The following is a 21,786-nucleotide window of genomic DNA, read 5'->3' as shown; positions in this document are numbered from 1 at the left end:
TGTATTTCCGTATAGATGTATGATTGATTTGTAGATGCAGATATATACAAGGTTAAATGTTTGACTACACGATGTGTGTAGGTGTTTAATGTGCTGAGCATTACGTTGCTGTGATAACAGACGAACATACATCCGTCTGCCCTTGCTTTCTCACTTCCACAGGCTCTATAACCTGCAGCCTCTCTCCAGGCTCTTACCACAGACAAGACAGGCAACCGTTCACTGTTTTGTTAAGTCCTTGACTGCAATTGCTATGGTAGATGAATTAGTGGTAGGCTGGCCTGGGAAACCAGTGGAGAGAGGATGTTCTGTTGCCTGTACACATGCATTTTGAAAGACTCGCTCTGTTATTTTGCATTGCCATATACGTTTCCATTTTAGCTACTTTAAGAATGTTTTCAAATGGTATGAACTAGCTAGCTGTAGCCTCAAGAGCCAAATCAGAATTTCTAGGAACTGGACTGCCTCTGTTAGCCACGGTTTGAAAGCTTACAGATTTTTGTTAGATTCCAAATTATACATAGAATCTGTCAAACACTTTTTGATCATTCACTTTTGGTAAATACTACCTTTATTTTTTTCTCATTAGAGCAAGGCTAGCTGTAGTAAGATTTTTACAGTAACAAATTTCATTTTCCCATTTTAGTCTCAGAGTTTTCATTTCCATCTTAAACCACTGTAAATATTTAAGGGCTCATCCAATATATTTCTTAAAATACACCGTAGACTTGTTTTCATTTATTTTTATCCAAATAAAATGAGAAAGAAAAGATTGAATAAGATAAAGGTTGAATGCATAATTTAGCCTAAAAATTTAATCTAACAGAAAAATGTGTAGCCATTAGTGGTTGCAAGACTACCATGGATTCGTTTCTAATTTGCCACAGATAATCCTTTTGACCAAAGAAGTACTGAGATGGAAACCTTCAGCTCTAAGGCTGGCTGATAAAATTTGTAACCAGTGGCTCAAAGCTATGGCTCTGCGTAGTCTACATGTCTACGAATAGCAGATCAACCACATCAGCACAATGCAAAAAAAAAAAAACAACAGTATTTCCTTGTAACAAAAGTGGAATTTCTCATCTCCCACTTCAGTTCTTTATAATTTCTCATCTCCCACTTCAGTTCTTTATAACGCATTCTTTTAATTGTTCATGTCTTATATATATATATATATATCACTTTGAGGTTTCTGTATTTGTTCAAAAGTGAATATGTTAAGAAAATTGAAAAATAATTTGTCATGATTAATTTTAACACATACAGCAGATGCAAATGCCCTTGAGTGAATCGTGTTATTATTGTTAAATGATATCTCAGAAAATACAAACACGGATCTGTCACGGTCTTTGGGGAAAATAACTGGGAATAAGCAGGGTTTCCTCGTCAGATAATACGCTTGTGTGCTATTTGTCATAAAGCTGATCTGATGTACAGCTTTCTGAAGTGCTATTCACTATTTCATAATTATTCCTAATCTTCTGACATGGAAGGTACACTGAAGAGACTGTCTTAACAGCTTATGTCTCCTTAAGATGGTATTTCATTTGAAGCATCCTAGTACGAGAACCTTTGAGACAAAGCCATGTTTCGACACGGAGACATGTAGTCTCCGTTGGCACTGAAGGTCAGGGCACCAGCGTTTATCAGCAGATCCGGGGTACCCTCACTGGCTCCTCAGGCTGAGACAACCCCAAACACTTCAGACCCTTCACTGAGACCTTGGGTCTTGAGTGTTTGTTTCATTATTGCAGAGCCCACTTTGAACAACGCTTTAGTTATTTGTGTGCTCATTTCTTGACTTCAAACTGTTAGTGTACTTAACAGATTGTTATTTGGAGTTAAGGTTGGAGTGAAGTGTTGCAATCAGCAAAAACTTCTCTTAATAGCATAATAGGCAGGGTGATTCATAGAGCGCTGTCATGTTGGAAACTCACATATTACAGGACTTGATGTCATGTTCACTAAGTGGAAGTATGTCAACATAAATCCTATGTCCAAGCCGGTACTGAAACCTGGGAAGATTCCATCAGTCCGTGCTGACTAAAGCACATGAGCATAAATAACATTCACTTTCATCAGCAGAAATTCTGAGATAATCTAGCGTAGCATAACAGACTTTTTACTTACCGTGAGGCAGCAGATGTGGATTTTGATTTCCAGTTATGCCACTCCTGGATGATGTTCAATTTCTGTTCTTCATTTTCACATCTGTAAATCAGAGATAAGGATAAGACCCCCTTTATAAAGAGATTTGTAGATTCTTGAAAGAAAGTATTTATGTAAGAGATAAGTGGCAAAATTTCTAATAGCAGTAATTAATGTTACTGTGGTCTTCAGAAACAACCCAAGAGCATTTAATTTTAAGTAGGAGCTGCAATGCTTTATCCACACCTCAATTTGGTTAATTCCCTCTGTGGTTTCAACTGAGGAGTTTCCCTCCACTTCCTTTCCTGAAGATCTGATTGTACTCATCTGAACTATGAAATACATACTATATTTCATCTCGGAAGTGGCTGTATTTCAGGAATGACAGACATTAATCCCATTCACTTCCACTCTACAGAATGTCAGACCATGCAATAGTTCAAAACCGATCCTAATTTCTCCCTTCCATACACTTGAAAGCTGGATTTATCCTTTGATACCCTGACATAAGGATGAAGCCATACTGCTCATTCTGAGACTATTTCAAGCTTCATAGCCCAGCACGTTTCACCAGAAATTTACTCATATTAATGAATTAGTTGCATGTCTATTAATAAATGGTGGTACAGTGTTTCAGAATTAATAATTCCTCAGTATTCTTAGAAAGAAGCAAGCTACACACGCCTTTGGCTGAAGACTTCTCAGCACCTTGGGTATTAGTCACATTAACTTTGCATATCCACAGTAACAGAGATGTCATAGCGTGCGTGATAAAATCACTTGAAGGTACTTAAGCAGCAGCATGCAGAACATTTGATTTTTGCTACTCCCTGGTGTTCAAACTCTGTGAAGAGGGATAGAGGCCAGCTCATAGCTATTTTCAGCTTTTGCTAATAACAAACTCATTCAACACCCTGTTTGAACGGGTCCACAGATCAACCGTGGTCTTTCTCACAAGCTAATACGATTTTTTTTCTTTCCTTCTTACTGAACAGAAACAGACTTAAAGGATGGAGCAGGAAGTGGCGAGAGAGGAGGAAGAGAGAAAAGAGGGCTTGATCGAGTTTTATGATTCCTTCAAGGACATGTTTGAGTTCTTCTGCAAGAACACCACAATCCATGGCACCATCCGCCTCGTGTGCTCGGACAGCAACAAGATGAAAACAGCTTTTTGGACTCTGCTTTTACTCGCCAGCTTCGGCATGTTGTACTGGCAATTTGCACTTATGTTCAGCCAGTACTGGGCCTACCCGGTTGTCCTGACCATGTCCATGCATTCAGAGCCCCAGATGTTTCCAGCAATCACTATCTGCAATCTGGACCCATACAGGTAACCCGTTTTTTCCCCTTGGCTATAACCCTGTCTTTAGCTACAAGGGTCTAGAAGGTGACTGACTGAAGCCTGGAGGAGCTTTGCTGCCAATCCAAGCAGGGTGGGCAGTAGGAAGGCCCCATGAGATGCAGAGGGATTTATTTCCAAACTGGTTTTCAGACCAGATCTTGTTTGGAATTGGGCAACAGTACCTAGCAGTTTATCTGATGCACTGATTCAGGATCAGGAGAACTCTGCCTCGACACCTGGTTCAAGTGCTAACTGATTTCGTGCTCTGATAAAAATAGTCCTTCCCCAAAATACATGGTTACTGCGTGTATTTATTCATAGATAAGTCACAGATCACTGGAGCGATGCACACTAATGCTGACTCTGCTTCTTTTTTTGTTCAGACGAAGGACTTTAAGGAAACTTCCGTGGAAGTCTTTACAAGTATGTTTGTCAAACAAGGCTCACACAGTAGTGGCAACTTATCAAGAGGTTTTAAATTACATAGTGAAGGAATTGTGTAATTTCCTCAGAAACAATTAAGTAATTGGCTGACAGGAGGGCCTGTTTGTGCAGCTGATGTTGCATGACAGCAAACTCTGAGGTTTTCAGTGGAGGACCCAGCAACTGGAAATGCAGCTGCTGGAGTGCCTAATAAATTAACTCAATGAAATTAGGCATGCTAAGCACAGCAGCGCAATCGCTACCTTTTCTCAGCCAGACATCAAGGTCTGCAGAGACCAGGAGAATAGCCTTTTATAGTTACTATGAGGTACATAAAGTGCTTTTGTCTCAGAGAAGCAGAGATATTCACACATAGCAAATATTTCTGGTCCTCACAGGTTTGAACTGGTCAGTGAACACTTGGTTCAGCTGGATCGCATGGCAGAGGAATCTATTGCTTTTCTATACGGCATCAACACAACAGCCGGCATGTTCCACATGAACGAGAAAAACATCCGCATGAGAGACCTGTCAAGCACAGGCAACCTCAGCAGATCCAGCTTCAAACTGAGCCAAAACTTCTCACTACTGAGAACATCTGAGCTCAACAATAAGACAGGAAAGAGGCAGTCCCACGTGGGCTTCAGGCTGGTAAGCGTGTGTCTTTTGAAGATATGAACCTGTTCCCAGACATGGCAGATTTCGAGGGAACCCAAGGCCAGCAGGGCAGGGATATCTCTTATAGGGCCCCATCGCACCCTACCTGAGCAAGGAGAGCACAAAGATGATGGCCAGCTTCAACCAAAATCCAGCTCATGGCTGAGATCCCAGTGATGAGGCAGGTTTGAGGTCAGGAGGCTTGTCCACAGGCCAGGGTCTGGGTCAACAGGGCCCATGGTGAGGCAGGGACGTAGCTGTGGCCTCAGTGGAGACCAGCAGTCCTACAGCATCCCCCAAAGAAGAGCTGAAGGCCCCAAGCTGAGCTTAAATGGGCTCCTGGCCCCAGGTGGAGGCCCCAGGTGAGGCTGCTCAGGGCCATTAAAGCCTATAGGGACACTCAGGGCCCTGACAGAGATCTCACCAGGTACATTCAACAAGTCAGTGAAAAAAATAGGTAGTTTTAGTGCTGTGTAATGACAGCTTGGAGGATATTTGAGGAGGAGTCCATCCCCATATCATCATCATTTTGTGCTGATTGCCATGGTTCTTGTCAAGTGAAGCAATAAAAACTTCAGTGGCCTTACACAACTCACCCACCTGTAAAGTCCTTCTGGCAGTAATGAATTTGGTAGAGAAAGGCAGCAATAGGCTGTGGGAATCATTGTACCCCTTTCTAAAATTATACAAAACATCTACACTTAGCAGGTGAGCCCGGAAATAACAGAGAATGAAGAGCCCATCTAAAACAACGAGAATTTCCTCAGCGTCTAAATGCTGTGGTACTGGGGTACTAGAATTGTCACAGACAAGACAAGAGATGACAATAAATAATCAAGACAATGAATACCACAAATGGGTATTTGTTACTTTGGAGAATAATGTGAGTGCTTCAACTCCTTCAACTCATGAACAGAATTAGCATAGACCTAAGAGCAACAGCTCTGAGAGAGAAATTGATGTGGCTTGAAAGGCCAGCAATTTTTGCCTGATGATTATCGCCCTGCCCTCTCCTGAGGTCCTTCACCAAGCACACTTTCACCAGAACCTGTGGGTGTTCACCTGTGTTGTGGTTTAACCCGGCTGGCAGCTAAACACCACACAGCCGTTCGCTCACCCTCCCCCCTCCCTCTCTGGGATGGGGGGAGAGAAACGGGAAAGTGAAGCCTGTGAGTTGAGATAAAGACGGTTTATTAAGACAGGAAAATAATAATAATAACAATAATAATAATAATAGTGATAATGGTAATAGTATTAACAATAATAATGTGTAAGAAAACAAGTGATGCACAATGCAATTGCTCACCACCCGCTGACCGATGCCCAGCCTATTCCCGAGCAGCCGGCCCCCCCACCCCGGCCAGCCACCCCTATATATTGTTTAGCATGACGTCAGATGGTATGGAATACCCCTTTGGCCAGTTTGGGTCAGCTGTCCTGGGTCTGTCCCCTCCCAGCTCCTGCTGCACCCCCAGCCTGCTCGCTGGCAGGACAGAGCAAGAAGCCGAAAAGTCCTTGGCCTGGTGTAAACACTGCTCTGCAACAATTAAAACATCAGCATGTTATCAGCGCTCTTCTCATCCTAATCCAAAACATAGCACCCTACCAGCTACTATGAGCTACTTAACTCTGTCCTAACTGGAACCAGGACAACCTGTCTAAGGCCTGAGTAAGAACAAAGAAAGCGTCTCAGGACTTGGTCCATGATTCATGGGTTGTAAAGAATTCCTACCACCCCTCTCCTTCTTTCTTTCAACGTACTTGAGTTTGCTTCTCTGCTCTCATCTCCTGTCTCTTTTCCCCACCGATACCACTGAGATAAAGAAGCACACCTAATCTAGTCTCAGGGAAAGAAGGTGCTTATCACATAGCTAAAGTGCTCAGACACTTCATTTTCTGGAAGAATATAGGTTCCCCATGTCCTTGTATGTGGTATTTCCTTTGCCCCCTGATCTCTGTCACCTTCAAGCTGTCATGGCCTAGTTATGCTGAGTGGCTGCTCTCTTCTTTTTCCCAGTGCAATGCCACGGGTGGGAACTGCTTTTACAAGGCCTACTCATCTGGGATGGATGCAATTCTTGAATGGTACAGGTTTCACTACATCAATATCATGTCCCAGCTGCCGGTTATAATCAACATCTCTGATCACGAGGAACAAATAGAAGATATGGTCTACTCCTGCCAGTATGATGGGGAGCCCTGCAGGCCCAGGTATGTTGCTTCCTGAGGTGCTGATTGGGATTTCAGCAAAACTCAAGGACTTGAAACTGAGCCTGTAGGGTGAGGCATCGCATCTCGTGGCAAACTGCCAGACTCAGCTCTTGGTGGAGACCTGACTCAAAGACAGAGCCGCCTCTCGTGATCAAAGCACAGAGCTAGGAACCTAGAAACTGGCGTTCCCCCATGAGTTACCTCTGTGATTGGCAGTGAGTGTATTAGGCTGTCAAAAAAGCCTAAGGGAAATTCAGCAGGAACTGAGACTTCACTGGTGCAAGGATGTGCTGACTGTATCGGATGATAAATAATGAATGATTGCCTGCATGGGTGGAAAGGAGCATAAAAGCGGGGCCTGTTTTTACTGGAACAATGAAAAGTGGGGAGAGAAGGGGAAGAATAAGGCTCTCATTGCTCTTACCATGTGGCTCGGCCCTTGAGCACAAGGATTGCTCTTAACCTTTATGCCAGGAGGACTCAGGTAATGCCAACAGGGTCAGATGGTCTTTCTGCACCCTTTTGTGCCTTGAGGCAAAGTGGGCCTGCGGCCCAGCACAAAAGCAAAGTTGTAGTTTCTAATTCCTTCATGCCTATGGTTGCCTTGGCCCGGGAAGTTCATCATGACCCTAAGTGCTGTAATTTTTAAGTATACAAGGAGAGGGAAGCTCTTTCTCTTAGTGATTGGATGCCCCATCCCTGGGAGTGTTTCAGGCGAGGTTGGATGGGGCTTTGAGCAACCTGGTCTGGTGGGAGGTGTCCCTGCCCATGGCAGGGGGTTTGGAATTAGACGATCTTTAAGGTCCCTTCCCACCCAAACCGTTCTGTGATTCTGTGATCAGAACACAGAATTGGTCTCATGCTTCAGCCTGCCTGGATTCTGGGACAGGCAGGAAACAACTGAATGTGGTTGGTAGAAGGAAACACAAGTCAGAACTCTGAATTTGACTCCTGTATTTGCCACTCTGGCTGTAACCTGCAAGCAGTGAATCTCTGAGCAGATAATTTTTTCCTTGTTTCTGGTGAATTAGCAACTCTTTCCCATAGGCACCCATGTAGCTACACACACCCCCCATACACAAAACACATGCTTTGTAGAAGTAGAGGTGTTGTTACACTTGTAATTAAAACCTATCAAAATCTCTCTTGGTTTCAGTGACTATGTTCACTTTCACCACCCAGTCTTTGGAAGCTGCTATACTTTTAACAGCAAGGGAACGGACTCCTTTTGGACAGCAACAAAACCAGGAATTCCTTATGGTATGTTATTTGACAAAGGGTGGGAAGAAGAGGTAAAGTGAATGTAACTTGGCTATGGATTAAATATCTGTCTTCTAAAAATATAGCCCTCTCTTCTAGTCTGGTAGCACAAATTATGTGCTGTATTTGCTTGCTTCACTAGCCACATGTATATGATGGCCGTATCAGCTAGTTACATAACCATAGGAAGCAGAATACCGTTCCAGGTTTCAGGCAGAATATTATTGCAGTTTTGGAGTAGGCTGGTGCAATAGCTACCCGACCATTCACCAGGTCTCTAGGGAAAACCAGTGCCTCTTCTGTGAGCTAAGAGCAATTTCATCAGTGCTGAGAATTCAAGACATGCTGACGTTCCTATTTCAACCCCAAAGAAGTTGTTGTAAGCTTCCCTTTTCTGTGGCTTACAGGACTTTCCCTTATCCTGAGAGCAGAGCAGAAGGATCACATCCCACTCCTGTCTACAGTAGCAGGTGTGAAAGTGATGATACACAACCACAATCAGACACCATTCCTTGAGCACGAAGGCTTTGACATCAGACCAGGCATTGCAACCACCATAGGCATTCAGCAGGTTAGTCGCTTGCTCAAGAGCATTATTTCTTTTCCTTCCGATGGCAGAAAGTTGCGAGGAGCTGAACTCTGACTGACTCACACAATGGCCTTGTGGGGCTCTGGTGTTCACTTCTCGACTCTGCATGCAAGCCCATTTTTCTCTCTTCACTGTGCTCAGGTTCCCATAGGTAAAAGAAAATTATTTCAACTGTACAAGTGACCTTTTGGTCCTCGGTACATTGGGGTCTGATTTGTTTTTACACTGAGGCTCCTACACCTCAGTGTACCTCCACACGCGACTGCGTGTGCCTATAAGGATGAGAACAAACATCCAAAAGTGATTGGGATATGCTGATGTGATGAGTTACTGCTCGTCAGCTGAGCCATACTGACTGACCAAATATATATGTGTATATAACCATACTTTCTGTCCTTTATGTATATGGTGCTCCGTACAGTTAAGTTTATATGGTAATGGCTAGGGCCAATTAAAGCTTCTAATCACTCAGGCCTCTTTTCTGTGTCCACAGGATGAGGTGAATCGCCTGGGTGGCAATTATGGGAAATGCACGACTGATGGCAGTGATGTGAATGTTAAACTCCTGTACAACAACTCCTACACCCTGCAGGTATTGTCAGAGTGGCTGGCTGAGGCCCCAGCTTATTCAGAGTGGATAAATAGCAAAAAAATCTATACCTTACTCTCCAAAGAGCTTTTAGAAATCAGTAGGATCGCTGCTGGAGATAATAGTGATTTATGCCATCCAAAAGTAGCTCACAAACTTGGTGTTAGAACTGGGAATGTGTTTCACTGAGCAGGAGATACTGGGGCTCTCCCCTCTTTGTGGCACAAGGGAGATGAGGCAGTGAGCCAGCCAAGGCTCTCCTGGTAGGACATTCTTCTACCATCAGGTTTTTGGTTTTGTAACTAGTTGCTCCTGGATCTGGATGCTTGGGCTGTTTAAATGAGATGTTACCGGACATAATCACAAAGTGATCTGTCTCACTGAGTTCAATGATGTTCTCAGAAGGAAAGTCGTGGAGTGAAAAATGAAGACCTTTTGCCTCAGCTTGCTCAAGTAATGGCTGGCATCTTTTTGCAATCATGAAATCTGTACGTCTCCTTCTAGCAGCTGCACAGTATGGTCTGAAGTTTTGGGCACTTGGGAATTTCTGTCTTATCCAAGCTTTTACGTCTTTTTTTTTTTTCCAGGCTTGTCTGCATTCCTGCTTTCAGCACATAATGGTTCGAAAATGTGGCTGTGGCTATTACTACTACCCACTGCCTCCTGGTGCTGAGTACTGTAACTACAACAAGCAACCTGCGTGGGGTAAGAGCAAAACATTTCTGTCCTGTCCTTGCCAGCAGGGAACGCCTCTTCTGGCACAGTCACTGGTTACACTGCTCCTTAGATTGCTGCCCTTCTACTTTGTAGATGCCTTCCATTTCCTGAGGAAGTGTCTGAGTGTGTTTCTCTCATTTTTTCCACCAGGTCACTGCTTTTACCAGCTTTACAACAGGCTCAGAAATCATCACCTGAATTGTTTCGACCAGTGCCCCAAGCCTTGCCGGTAGGTCACAAGAGCAGAGCACAATAAGTGCCAGCATTCAAAACAAAAAGAGATCATTTTAAAGCAAAATATCAAATACCTTGGTTTTGACCACATCAAAGAGGAGTTCCAGGATTTTCAAACTGTTTCTAGTTTTCTTCCCAATCCAAACAGTTCTCAGCCAACCTCTGGTTTTATTTTCTGAGCTGATTTACAAAGTTTTTTTGCAAGGTTCTCAAGAGCAGCCCCTAGCAGTTCTGCTTTGGGCAAGCAGTTGGCTTGTTGAACTCCTTCACTTTTCAATGCCAAGAGTTGTAGTGATTATAAACTCCATTTTTATCTTAACAGGGAATCACTGTACAAGGTGTCTGCTGGGACAGCTAAATGGCCATCAGCAAAGTCTCAGGTAATCCATGCACACAATGGCTGAGTTTAGAGGTGAAACTGTATCTAGTATGTTTGTGGGAACATTAAGGATGAAAACAAAGACCTGGGCAGCAGCAATGGAAGAGGCAAATAAAGTAAAGTAGTCCAAAACCCGAGCACAGTGTAATGCCTCCATAGTTGAGATGCCAGGCTAAAATTCTGGAGAGGCAAATTCAGCTCCAGTTCTGATCCAAATTTCCCTGTGACCTGAAACAATCCAGCTCACTGCCCGAGTTCCCACCTCCAAAATGGTGATAAGGACTTTCTGCTTCCAGTGGGTGTTGTGGTATAGTCACACATTGCTGTTTGTGAGATCCTGCAGGCTGCAATGGAAACTCTGTGAGTCAATAGATGACCTCTTGCCATTTCTTATGCTCTAATGCTAAATGGGCTTTCAGGCTGTATGACCAGATAATTAATTCATGTGAAATAGATTACAATTAGATGTAAGTGCAACAAATACATTGTAAAAAGGAAGTGATTTAGTGGGGTTGCCATTAAAGGCAAAATTTAAGAATCAAAATATTATATACACCTAAAATACCAGTGTGTATCCCCGTTCTGTCTGGCAAATATAAATATCTATTACTTGACAGCTACTACCATATGCCATTAACCAATTAACTACATCCTTTTTTGTTATTAGCAATACCCATTTTACTGCTTATGAAATCTACCTTTACAAAATATTAAACCTACCAAAATTCAGAAGACAGGATTGCCAATAACATACGTATATCTGTTGCAGGACTGGGTCCGCCAAGCTCTAAGGCATCAGAATGGATATAACTCTACTAGCAACAGGTTAGTTACTGAGAAAAGGTATTCTTGTTAAAACTATGGATTATCTTCATCCTTAGAGAACTCTGGAAAGGGAGGTCAAGAGAAAAATGCACAGGTTCCTCCAATAAATGTCCCATCTTTCCTCTAAATACTGTAAGACAGTCACTTCTGTAAACTTTTTCTAACCTAGTTTTTCAAGCTCATATTAAACTCAGAAGTAAAGGTTGAGCAAGTGGGGAAACTTACAATTAGCCCACTAATTAACTTAGCCCACTAACTAACTTAGTTAGGTGTGGGCACCTTGCTGACTGCTCTTTTTCTCCAACGCAGGAAGGACATCGCCAAGGTGACAATCTTCTACAAGCATCTCTACTACCAGTCTGTGAACGAGTCTCCTTTACTCTCAGTAGGTTGAACTAGATCAGCTCAAAACATTTTTACCTCTCATTAATTATGGTGTGCTGTGTATGGCTGGAGGGAGGATTATTTACAGCCCCCAGGATGGGGTGGGATTTCTTCTTGAGGAATAAACTTGAAAATTTAACAGTTTACACAGTCACACAAAACAACTCCCCAGATGACAAATAGCTGACGGATCTGCTGGTAACATGCAATAATTTCATGTTTGGTAAATGCAGTCTTTTGATTCTTTCCACAGGATAATTTGCTTCTGTCCAGCATGGGAAGCCAATGGAGTCTCTGGTTTGGATCCTCAGTGTTGTCTGTAGTGGAAATGTTTGAGCTGCTCATAGATACACTGGTCTTGTCTCTCCTCTTCTGCTACCAGAGGGTCAGGTCAAGGAAGACGTTAGAAGTAGCTCGCACTCCTTCCATCCCTAACATGAGCTTGACCCTAGAAAACTACCGTGTTGTGCAAGAAGACGCTGGAAAAGGGGCCGATCCTGCTCATACTCACCCTTCTGGAGTGACTATTGCCATGGACAGCGACAGTGACCTGCATCTTCACCCACTCTCCAGCAAGGTGGAAATGCCAGAGAGCAACCCAGATGTGGTGCTCAATGGATTTAGATATATGAAGGACAGCTCTTTGGAAACGGAGCTAAATCACTAAGGCTTGTGTGCCCAGAGGAGTGGGAGACGTGGAGCTCCCCCAGTGCTCAGGTGCCATCAGAAAGGCTGCAAACAGAAATGCTCTGGATCCACCATCTGTGAGCACCTAAACACCACACTGGGAGCTTAGGAATCCTCCAGCTGCTACGGGTTCGTTATTAAACCATCCCTGTGTCCTGGAGACGGGCATCATGCGATGTTCTTTTGTTCTTAATGAGTATCTGGGGAGGGGAGAACTTCACTTCTGCTCTCTGGGCAGTCGTCCTGTCCTCGTAAAAGCCTATTCATAGCTTCTAACTTTTAAACCCTTATGAGGAAATCAGCCTGTGGCATTAGACAGGCCCATCTGCATTTCACAAATATACACAAGAGAAAAGTCAGCCTGCCTTCTAATGGAGAGATTTCCAGCGGAGGCAAATGAATGTGCACTCCTATCAGCCAGCAGTGCCTTGAGGATGGCAGAGGCTGCAGTAACAAGAGCCTGCTCTGATCACAGCTTTGCGTTCAAGACGCCTCTATCCTTGTCCTACTGCTGTTGCATCTTGAGCACCATGCACAGAATGCTTTTAGACTGAGCCCAGATTATTTCAAGCGAGACTCACTGTCTTAGAGGAGGGGAATTAGAAGAAACGGGGTCGATGACTTTTTTCTGTCACAGAAGAAGCATCTGAATTATTTAGAAGATCAAAACAATGCTGCATTTTTACTGCAGCCAATTTATAAACAGAGCTGTTTTAATGTTAATATTTGACAGTAACTTATGTGTACATAAAATAACATATTTATTTTTGATGATATTTGCACAGAAGCGTTTTAGTCTGTTATAATCTTGTTGTGACTTTCTGCAGAAGACAAGAATTGACAAGAAATCAACGAGCTTTGTTTTGTAACCTTTTTTTTTTTTTACATAATAAAGTGCTCTGAATACAAACCATGACTGGAGATTTAGTTTGATTTTGGTTTTGCTGCTCTGAAATGTGACAGTCTTCCGTTGTGCCACAGCGCAGTGTCCTGTGACTGGGGCCAGCAGGCTTGGTGCTGGCTTTCTGGAGAAGCCAGGGCTGACGTGAGGGGATTTACTCGTCGTCTTCGGCTTCTCTTCTGGCAGGCAAACCTCCCAGCTCCTGTTTGGGGCCGGTACAACAGCAGTCCCGCTGTCCTGGAACAAAACACCCACCCGCTGAAGGGCACTACCAGGTAATAATAGCTCTCCGTGGACAGCTGATGCAAGGCCCAGCCCAAAGCCCCGGGGAAGGCAAAGGGTTCAGGTGTCCCAGCCGTGGCTCTGTGACCAAACCTCCCTTGATGCAGGGAAGGTTTCAGATTTACCCTGCAATTCCAGAGATAATTTGGCACCCGCATCCCATTAGTGACATCTGTGCTCGTACATTCGCTGCCCGATGTTCTAGGACAATTTCTGCCACAGTTTCTGAGCTCATTTTTACCTGGAGATGAACCCCTGTAGCCGCAGGGGACAAGATAAGGGAGAGATCCAGAGATCCCAGGCATTCAGCTCCAGCGGTGCGGCCGCCTGGAGGCTCTCACAGAGATCTCCTGTGCCTCTGGCTGCCAGCGGACACGGCCTGCGGGAGCATGGCCCAGGGCTGCTTGGAGCCACATAGCTCCGAGGCACGGCATCTGTCATCGGCGCAGCGATGCAGAAAGCGTTTCTGCAGCCGTGTCCTTGCTGCAGGACGAGAGGACGGGTCCCTCTGCGGGTGAGGGACCCCTTCCCTACGCCGGTGTCCCCCCCAGCTCCTGGGCGGGCACTGCGGGACGTGAGGGCGGTCTCGTTCAGCATATGGAAAGTGCAGGCCCAAAGGGCCTTGAGAACAACTCCCTTCAGGCTTCTGATGCGGGCTGTTATCACCATCCAGGCTGTAACCAGGGCCTGTTGATTTTCAGACACAGCAATGCTCAGGAAAGGCCCAGTTTTGTGCCTGCCACCCATCCAACTTGGCCAACCCGGGCCTTCTGATTCCTTCCGCTCCCCCGCCACCTCCCTAAGCAAAGCAGATTCCTGCGTGCCCCCTTTCTGGGGAAGGAAAGCTCTTTTGCTCGAATTAAGAGGAGAAAATTGCCGCTGTAAAGGCTCACTAAGACTCCTCTCTCCTAGCACACGGCAGCACTCAAGATCTAACTCCAATTATACGAATCCTGCTACTGGGTGAAGTATTAGCCCTGGATTTTTGAAGATACTTAAGCATTTAATCCACAGTCAGTAAAGAAGGAGAAAGGCAGTCTTTTGTAGCTCTGGACTTCTGTAATTGCATTTCAGTCTTCAGCGTATTTATCCTTGTGAGGCTTGTATCCTCATACAGCGTCCACTTTAGACATGGAATAGAAATGCAGTAAGAAAAAAGGATGGCAAAGGGAGAGAGCAACAGGGCAGGCAGTGGGCCAAGCCTTTCCGAAACCCTGTGCTTATAATTTTGCTGCAAGACCATGCAGCTCTCCTTCCATAAGTGCCTTAAATGACTGTAGTGCTCCTGGATTCAAGGTATCCTTCCTATTTAAGTCCTTCATCGAGTTCACGAGCCTACCGTGATCCATTAATTTCTATTTATAGGGATCTGCTTCTCCCTCCACAGGAAAACAAGAGGTTTTTACATCGCTTCTTTATTCCGTACCTGTTTTCCATGCTAAGTATGATAGAAATCATGAGGCCAGGCCACTCTTTCTTTTCTTTTTATTTTTCTGCCACAGGCACATGAGATGAGAGAAACCCAGGGGGAAGGATTGCAGTGATACAGGGGAACGAGCGGTCCACGTGCAGAACACGGAGATTTTTCATCTAGTGCAAGGTCTCCTTTTACAGGGCAGTCAGCAGCAGAGCTCGTAACACAGCGAGCAGCGACTGACTCAGGTACTCTGAAGAGACATGAATGAGGGGTGATGTGAGCCTGTCACCTTCCCCGTCTCCTTCCCAAGCACCCTGAAATCACATTATCACAAGACAGCGTCGCAGAAACCCAACAAAAAGCAGAGCAGTTACGCGGCATTCTCTTCACTGACATAAGATCCAAGCTGTGGGTTGCAGTGGAAAAAGAAAACGGGTTAAAAGAGTTGGTGTTCTAGGTCCAGTTAATACGGGCAACAAGGCAAGAAACTGTACATAAATAAATAAAGCCAGAGAAAGAGGAGGGAAAGAGTTCATCTAGATTTTTATTAACAGTGTTTCCAGAGACAATAGAAGAGAAGCGAGGAAAAAAAGGCAGACACCACAGCAACAGTTTTAAAATTGTACAAAGGTAATAACATACAGAATATCTGGTTCCATAGTTACAGTCAGTACAGGCTGTGTAGGGAAAGGGGGAATTATAAAACGTGTTACAAAGTTGTACTGAAAGCAGGCAAGTGAAGGAGGTTAATAGGTTATAGCGTATTTACAGCAAGTGCCAGCCCCTGGTGCAGCAGCCCAGCCACTCGGCGTGTATTGGAGCCGTGTTATCAACCACACGTAGCAGCTTTTACTTGGCTGAAGAACTTTTCTCTCCGTGCTGTTTAGATAGGAAGGTACGGGAGCCTTGGCCAGCAAGAGGCTGGTTGGGCTGTCTCGTCCCAAAGGCTTCCAGCCCAGGCTGTGTCGCCCTGCCGTCAGAAAGGCTCGCTCGCCCTCTGTGATCCAGCAGCCCCAGGCATCACACCGAGGGCTCCCAGGATGGGGAATCCACTCTAATATTCCCGTGCTGATGGAGGGACGGGATGGATGGAAGTGACTGAGACAGGCCTACAGCTCCACTGACAAGCTGAAGGCAAGCACCTGGCCGCTTCCAGCATGTCAGCGAGCGGAGCAGGAGGACACACAAACTGAATGTGCTCCGCCACGGCCGTCACCGTGAGCCAGGATGTTTGTGGAGGGATGCTCCTGCTTCAGCCAGCCTCTCCAGCCATCTCGGCTCCCGCACTAGGAACACACAAGGTCCTCCTCGTGCCCTGGAAACCGTCGTGGCTCCCACCTCTGCCCCTCTTTCCCTCCCCATAACTATTTGCCTGCCCTTTCCTCCCACTAACACGTGCTAGGTACGTACCCCAGTCCAATTTCCCTACAAGGCAGAGGAGCCAGCAGGCAGACTGCGATATGAATCACATTCCTATGGAAACAGCACTGTATATTTTGGAATCTCAAAAAAAAATAATAAAGTTCTTTCAAACTCCCACTCTCCCTTCTGCTCGGTCCCTCCGTGCCCACCCTTCTCCACGCAACAGCACCAAATGCTCTCGCACGCAGGCACACTCACACCGACGTTTGTCATCAGCAAACCAAGTGTTTAATATCACACTGAATCCGTTCACTCTGTTTTGTCTTTGGTTGAAAGCAATAATGCTCGGGCAGTGAGAAGAGAGGAGCAGGGTCGGGGCAGCCCAGCAGCAGCAGCAGAGGACAGCTGCGTTAGGGCTGCTGCACCGTCAGTTATCAGTGCATTTCTTTGGGAGGTCCTGGTTTTCTCTTGCATAAATAATGGCCATTTGTGCTGATCTGAGATGTTACCGATCTACTTTATGCTGATCACAGTCTCAGCTTGTCTTTAAACAAAAGGGTTTGACACCAGTTCTTCCAATTCCGTGTTTTTCCTCAAGACTGCTCAGAGTTTCACAGCGCAGAGAGCATCTCTGAGACCGCAACATTAAAAACACCCAAGGCATCCCTTGAGGGCACGGGGGGGATCATTTCAACTTGCCAGCAACTTGAAGTTGTCCCATGGGGAATCAGAGACAGGTGCCTCTAAGACTCAAACCCAGACTACCTGTCCAGGCACTCGGTTACAGGGTTTGGGTCAACTTACAAAAAACGAGTACAGGTATGTGAATATTCACCCAGGTCTCAAAAACTCAAAGGATGACAGAATCTGCAGGGCTGGGGCAATGGTTTGGGTCCATTTGCCTGGCATGTTGCTTTCGAGACAAAGGCAAAGCCTCTCACGTTATCTGCGGTTGCAGCCAAGTTACTGTCACAGTTACAACATATGCACGCTTTGAAAAGAAAGGATGAGAAGAGGAGTTTTGGCATTCTCAATTTCAAACAAGATTGTACAACACAAATACAGCTGTACTCGGAGAAAAAAAAAAAAGAGTGTTCAGATCTAGCCTTCCCTGTAGCCCAGTTGGCCATTTATTTTGCTGAAAACAAACTTTATGTACAACTTCCTCGCTCCCCCCTCCAAAGCTCTAGGCACGCACACACACACACCCCGACCTAATAAATCAAACACAAACCAGTGAGAAGTGCCTCCTTAGCATTTTTTCCTGGAGAACCTTTTTTGTTTAGAAACTGCAGGATGTACTAAAGTGGTTGATTATATTACAAACTAGAGGCATTTCATGCCTCGTCATCTGTATAATGAAAATAGAAGAGAAAAGGGGGGTGAGGAAGGGGGAAGAGGAGAGCTGCGGGGAAAAAAAAGGCAGGTTTTGAAAAATATTCCCTAACAATGCTACAAAAAAATCCTGACATTAAATACAGACAAACTGTATTGAATAAAAATTGCACTAGTCCTCTGGGCACATCAATAATAAATTAAATACTTAACAATTCCACTGATTAAAAAAGACAGCACAAAATCCATAACAAAAGAACATAAAACCCCCCAATACTGTATGTAGGAAAAGTGCACAAAGTTGCTTTATACATTGAATCTAAATAAAGTACCAATACATGTTAAATAAATTGTCTTGCAAGACACTGCTTTTTGCATCAGTATTTACACACGCTTTAACTTCATGTACTTCAGCAGTAAGTCTGAGCTTCACTGGACCTAACTGTACCCGGTTCCTGTTTTGTTCTCATGAGTCACTCATGCCGACTGTGAAATAAAATGACCCAAAGTGGAAGCCACGTCTCAAGTCCTCCTCGGCTTACAGAAAGGATCAGGCCTATTCCTAGCTTCTCCTAAGAAGCCGGAAAACCAACTGGGGTGTTTTAAGTTGCTGTGCATGTGGCAAACGTTGCTAGATGACGATCATGCTGAAGTTCCTTAACGGAGTAGGACCGTGGTGGTGGTGAGACATCTGTTCCGCTTCCCCGATCTCTGAAGTACCCTGGAAGATGCCTGGAAGATTCAGCGTGGCCTTCTGGAAAAGGCCACAGCTTGAGGGGAACCACATCAGCTCTGACAAACATCTCATCAGATGCAGTAAGCATAAAATGGGCTGGGATTTTCAAGAGAATTCATTACAGAGGGTCTCCCAGTTCCTGACCCAGGCAGAAAAGACGGTTCTTGTCCGCATACTGGTCCCTGTCCTGTACCGAGCACTCGAGCACTGATCTGGATGCCACGGGGTGATCTAACCACGAGCACAGTGCTGCCCTGCTGAAGGGCTCCGCCAGCCACCGGCTGCAGAGCAAGCAGGCTGAGCTCACGAGGGCGTCCAACAAGGCAGTGACACAAGCGAAAGGCACCACTGCTCCGAGGGGGAGCCCCTGTAAACTTGGGGTGACTTGGACCAGGAAGAGAACCAGCGCAAAGGAAAGATGAAGCTCCAGGAGAATGTGAAGCGGTAACGTTCGGTAATCCTGCGCAAGAACACTGACGGGCAGCGATGCTGGCTCTACCCTCACACGGGTATCAGGTAGAAAGATTTAACCCTGGGCATATTAAATGCGAGCTGAGGGAGATGATGTAGCGGCACTGCAGCAACAGCACACGTCCACCTGCATTTGGCATCACCCCGAGGGGCACATGCCCGAGTCAGCCACGATCGGAGCGTGGTCCCCGCTCCCAGAGAAATCCCCCCGTGAACAAAGGATACAGACACCCCAGCGGTTTATGCCGCGCCGCTTTGTCCTGCATCACTCCTGAGGGTGTCACGGCTGATCAGAACACGGCCCAGACCCCGCAAACACTTGGCAGAGGGCAGGTAAGGGCACATCCTACAGCCCCAACTCACAGAGGGCAGAGGGAGCATTGCCTGGTTAAGGATGAAAGTTTCAGACCAGGCATTGAGCAGCTGAGAAAGGACAAAGCCAGTCTGTGTGCTGGGTACAGGTACAGAGCCTGGTCCTCGAGGCAGGAGGGGTGGAACGATGGAGAAGATGCAGCGAAAGGCGTTGCCAGGGGTAAACAGGCTGAGGGGGGCCAAGCTCATTAATTCTTTAAAGATTGGTGGAAGGAGATTGTTTATGGCTTAGGGAAGAAAGAAAGGCCCTGGGACCGGATTCTGCACCGCCACTGAGCTGCATCAGTTCCAACACGGTCACTGGGACTATTTCGGGCTCACAACAGACAACTGGAACTGAGCTCAGAACTTGGCACCGGGCATCCCGCAGCTTCAAGAGAGAACGGGAACAAGAAAGCCACAAGAGAAAGATGGAATTCAAGCCCCAGACTGCAGAGACAGAAAATGGTGATCTGTGTGCAGCAGGATGTGGGGCAGCACTTCCCGAGGGCAGCAGGGACGCTCCCTTGAACCGAGGGGACAACTACCAGAGCCTAAGGGGAGCTTCTTTTTTGTTCCACTTGCAGACACACGGGTGCACTCCGAGCACTGCTGGACCAGCCTGAGGGCACTATCTCAAGCGAGGAGCTGGGTTCTTCTGGTATCTGAGGATAGAAATAAACCTGCAAAGGTTTGACCCCCCCCAAGGGCTGCAGCAAGACACCAGCCAGTTTACGAAGAAAGGAAGTCAAAGAGTGGATGAAAAATAGTATGATTGCGTATCACTGCTGATGTAATGCAGGAGGATGGGGAACTCTGCCTGGCATTTGTGTTCCTCGTGAGATCCTGACCCCTTCAGGGATCCCCCTTCAGGATCCCAGCACTATCTGTAAGGCACAGTGGCCCAACCCCAGAGCCAGCAGCCGAGGTGCCCAGGCAGACTGAATACCAGCTGTGGGCTGCCGCCCACGAGTCCTGAAAAATTCTGATGCCAACAGCAGTTTGAGAGCGTTCTGAAGCGGCTCTTGCAGGAGCACGTCTCAGCTTGGCGTCCAAGTTCCCAGCCAGAGGAGGATCTGGCAGAGGTACGCACGCTCGGTGAGCCCACCACCTGAGATAGGAGCACCTGGCTGCACCATCTCTGCAGGGCTACTGTAGCATGACCCCCGTAACAGACCATAAACACCAGCAACAAAGTGCTCTGAGTAGAAACACATTCCCCCACTCCAGCAAAGAATAATACCAGGAAAAGGAAAGAAAAAAAAGAAGGTCCTGCTGGTCATTGGAACTGGGAAACGCAGAAGTCCCCGGGCCAGCTGCTGAGATGCCCTGCTCACATGCTTCAGCATGCGGGGTGAGCACAGGGGATACACATGCAGGTAGAAGTCTCCTTCACAGAGACACTGAGTCAGAAATACGGTGACCAGGAAACAAACCAAACCAAACGGCATCGTGCAGCCAGCCAGCTTGGCAGTGGCAGTTGGACTTGGCTTTTCTTCCCTGACAGAAAAGCCCATCGCCAGCGACAAGCTTCTCCCAGCCTCAAAAAAGTTAGCATTGCTGCTTCATACCATGGGCAGAGTGCACCCCGGCCCAGGAAGCAGGTGAGCTATGGCTTTGACCAGCTAACCACCAAGGCCAAAAAAAAGGGGAGCGTGGCTGGTAATAGTCCTGAGAGCAAGTGAGGTGGGTAGCCATGGCTCTCAATTCTACCCCTTCTGCCGTGCAGCGAAGCACCTGCCCCACGAAACAGCCTGTTCCCGACTTAGAGGTCGCATTTGAGTTTTTCTAAACTGGCCCCAGCAGCTCCCAGATGCTGCAGAGTCCCAGGAGAGAGCAGGCTGCTGGTCGCACTGCCAGGAGAGGGCTCCCCGTCAGAATCCCTTCCAAACTGTTCAGACGAGAATTCAGCGCGTGGTGACTGCACCGAAACAGAGACACGAGAGGTTCGTCTGACCCTATTGTTGGCGGGCTTCTCCTGGTGATAGAGGGTTTCCTTTTCTTCTTTCTTTTTTTTCTTTTTTTTTTTTGTTTTGTTTTGTTTAATGCTAAACTCTTCTCCCATACTTTTCACACACTCGAGTTCACACGCCATGGTCTGTGGTTATGCCCTAAGAATCTCCTACACGAAAATCAACCATCCAGTAGTCAAGCATGAGAACTTTATGCTAGCAGGAAAGATCCCTTTTCCTTCCTGCACGCATCTCAACCTATATGCGCAGGCATCAAAAACAGACCAATCTGCAAGAAACACCAATATACCAAGGATGGGGCTCTCGGGGCTTCCAGAAATCCGGCCCCACTTCAAGACTGCAAAGGGGAGGTGGGGGAGTTGTCACTAACACTCATCTATGTTAAGGCTGATGAACTCTTGTATACACTTCCTGTACTGGAGCTCAGTAGGGCTGTTGCTGGGATATTGACCTGGTTGTCCAAAGGGGCCCTCTGCTTCTCGCATTTCCTCATTCATCCGAGCCAAACGCAGC

At 46.1% G+C, this 21,786-nt stretch overlaps 2 protein-coding genes and 1 long non-coding RNA gene across 10 annotated transcripts in view; 1 reads left to right on the top strand and 2 right to left on the bottom strand.

Annotated features, from left to right (window-relative positions):
• The window catches only part of LOC310883223, a 16,729-nt gene extending 11,727 nt beyond the window's left edge, over nt 1-5,002 (bottom strand). Inside the window, exons 1-2 of one of the 2 annotated variants that reach the window (XR_014573377.1) lie at nt 4,677-5,002; nt 2,131-2,211 (exon numbers count right to left, since the gene is read on the bottom strand). This is a non-coding gene — a long non-coding RNA (uncharacterized lncRNA). The remainder of the gene's footprint in view (nt 1-2,130; nt 2,212-4,676) is intronic. The other variant, XR_014573378.1, reaches the window with a different exon arrangement.
• The window catches only part of SCNN1D (sodium channel epithelial 1 subunit delta), a 23,862-nt gene extending 5,631 nt beyond the window's left edge, over nt 1-18,231 (top strand). For all 3 annotated transcript variants that reach the window (XM_083803194.1, XM_083803193.1, XM_083803195.1), the window contains exons 2-13: nt 3,144-3,478; nt 4,312-4,564; nt 6,588-6,781; nt 7,938-8,041; nt 8,449-8,612; nt 9,124-9,222; nt 9,807-9,924; nt 10,087-10,165; nt 10,493-10,550; nt 11,319-11,374; nt 11,684-11,759; nt 12,012-18,231. In XM_083803194.1, the coding sequence (XP_083659320.1) occupies nt 3,159-3,478; nt 4,312-4,564; nt 6,588-6,781; nt 7,938-8,041; nt 8,449-8,612; nt 9,124-9,222; nt 9,807-9,924; nt 10,087-10,165; nt 10,493-10,550; nt 11,319-11,374; nt 11,684-11,759; nt 12,012-12,425 (1,935 nt within the window). In that variant the 5' untranslated portion in view covers nt 3,144-3,158 and the 3' untranslated portion in view covers nt 12,426-18,231. The remainder of the gene's footprint in view (nt 1-3,143; nt 3,479-4,311; nt 4,565-6,587; nt 6,782-7,937; nt 8,042-8,448; nt 8,613-9,123; nt 9,223-9,806; nt 9,925-10,086; nt 10,166-10,492; nt 10,551-11,318; nt 11,375-11,683; nt 11,760-12,011) is intronic.
• Nucleotides 15,099-21,786, bottom strand: part of ACAP3 (ArfGAP with coiled-coil, ankyrin repeat and PH domains 3) — an 81,948-nt gene continuing 75,260 nt past the window's right edge. For all 5 annotated transcript variants that reach the window (XM_083803184.1, XM_083803185.1, XM_083803187.1 and 2 more), the window contains one exon: nt 15,099-21,786. In XM_083803184.1, coding sequence (XP_083659310.1) covers nt 21,639-21,786 — 148 coding nt within the window. In that variant the 3' untranslated portion in view covers nt 15,099-21,638.

The sequence above is a fragment of the Anser anser genome (genome assembly GCF_964211835.1).
Source record: "Anser anser genome assembly, chromosome: 17".
Lineage (NCBI taxonomy): Eukaryota > Metazoa > Chordata > Aves > Anseriformes > Anatidae > Anser > Anser anser.
The sequence above is the reverse complement of the archived record's forward strand: the minus strand, read 5'-3'. Positions and strand labels throughout refer to the sequence as shown.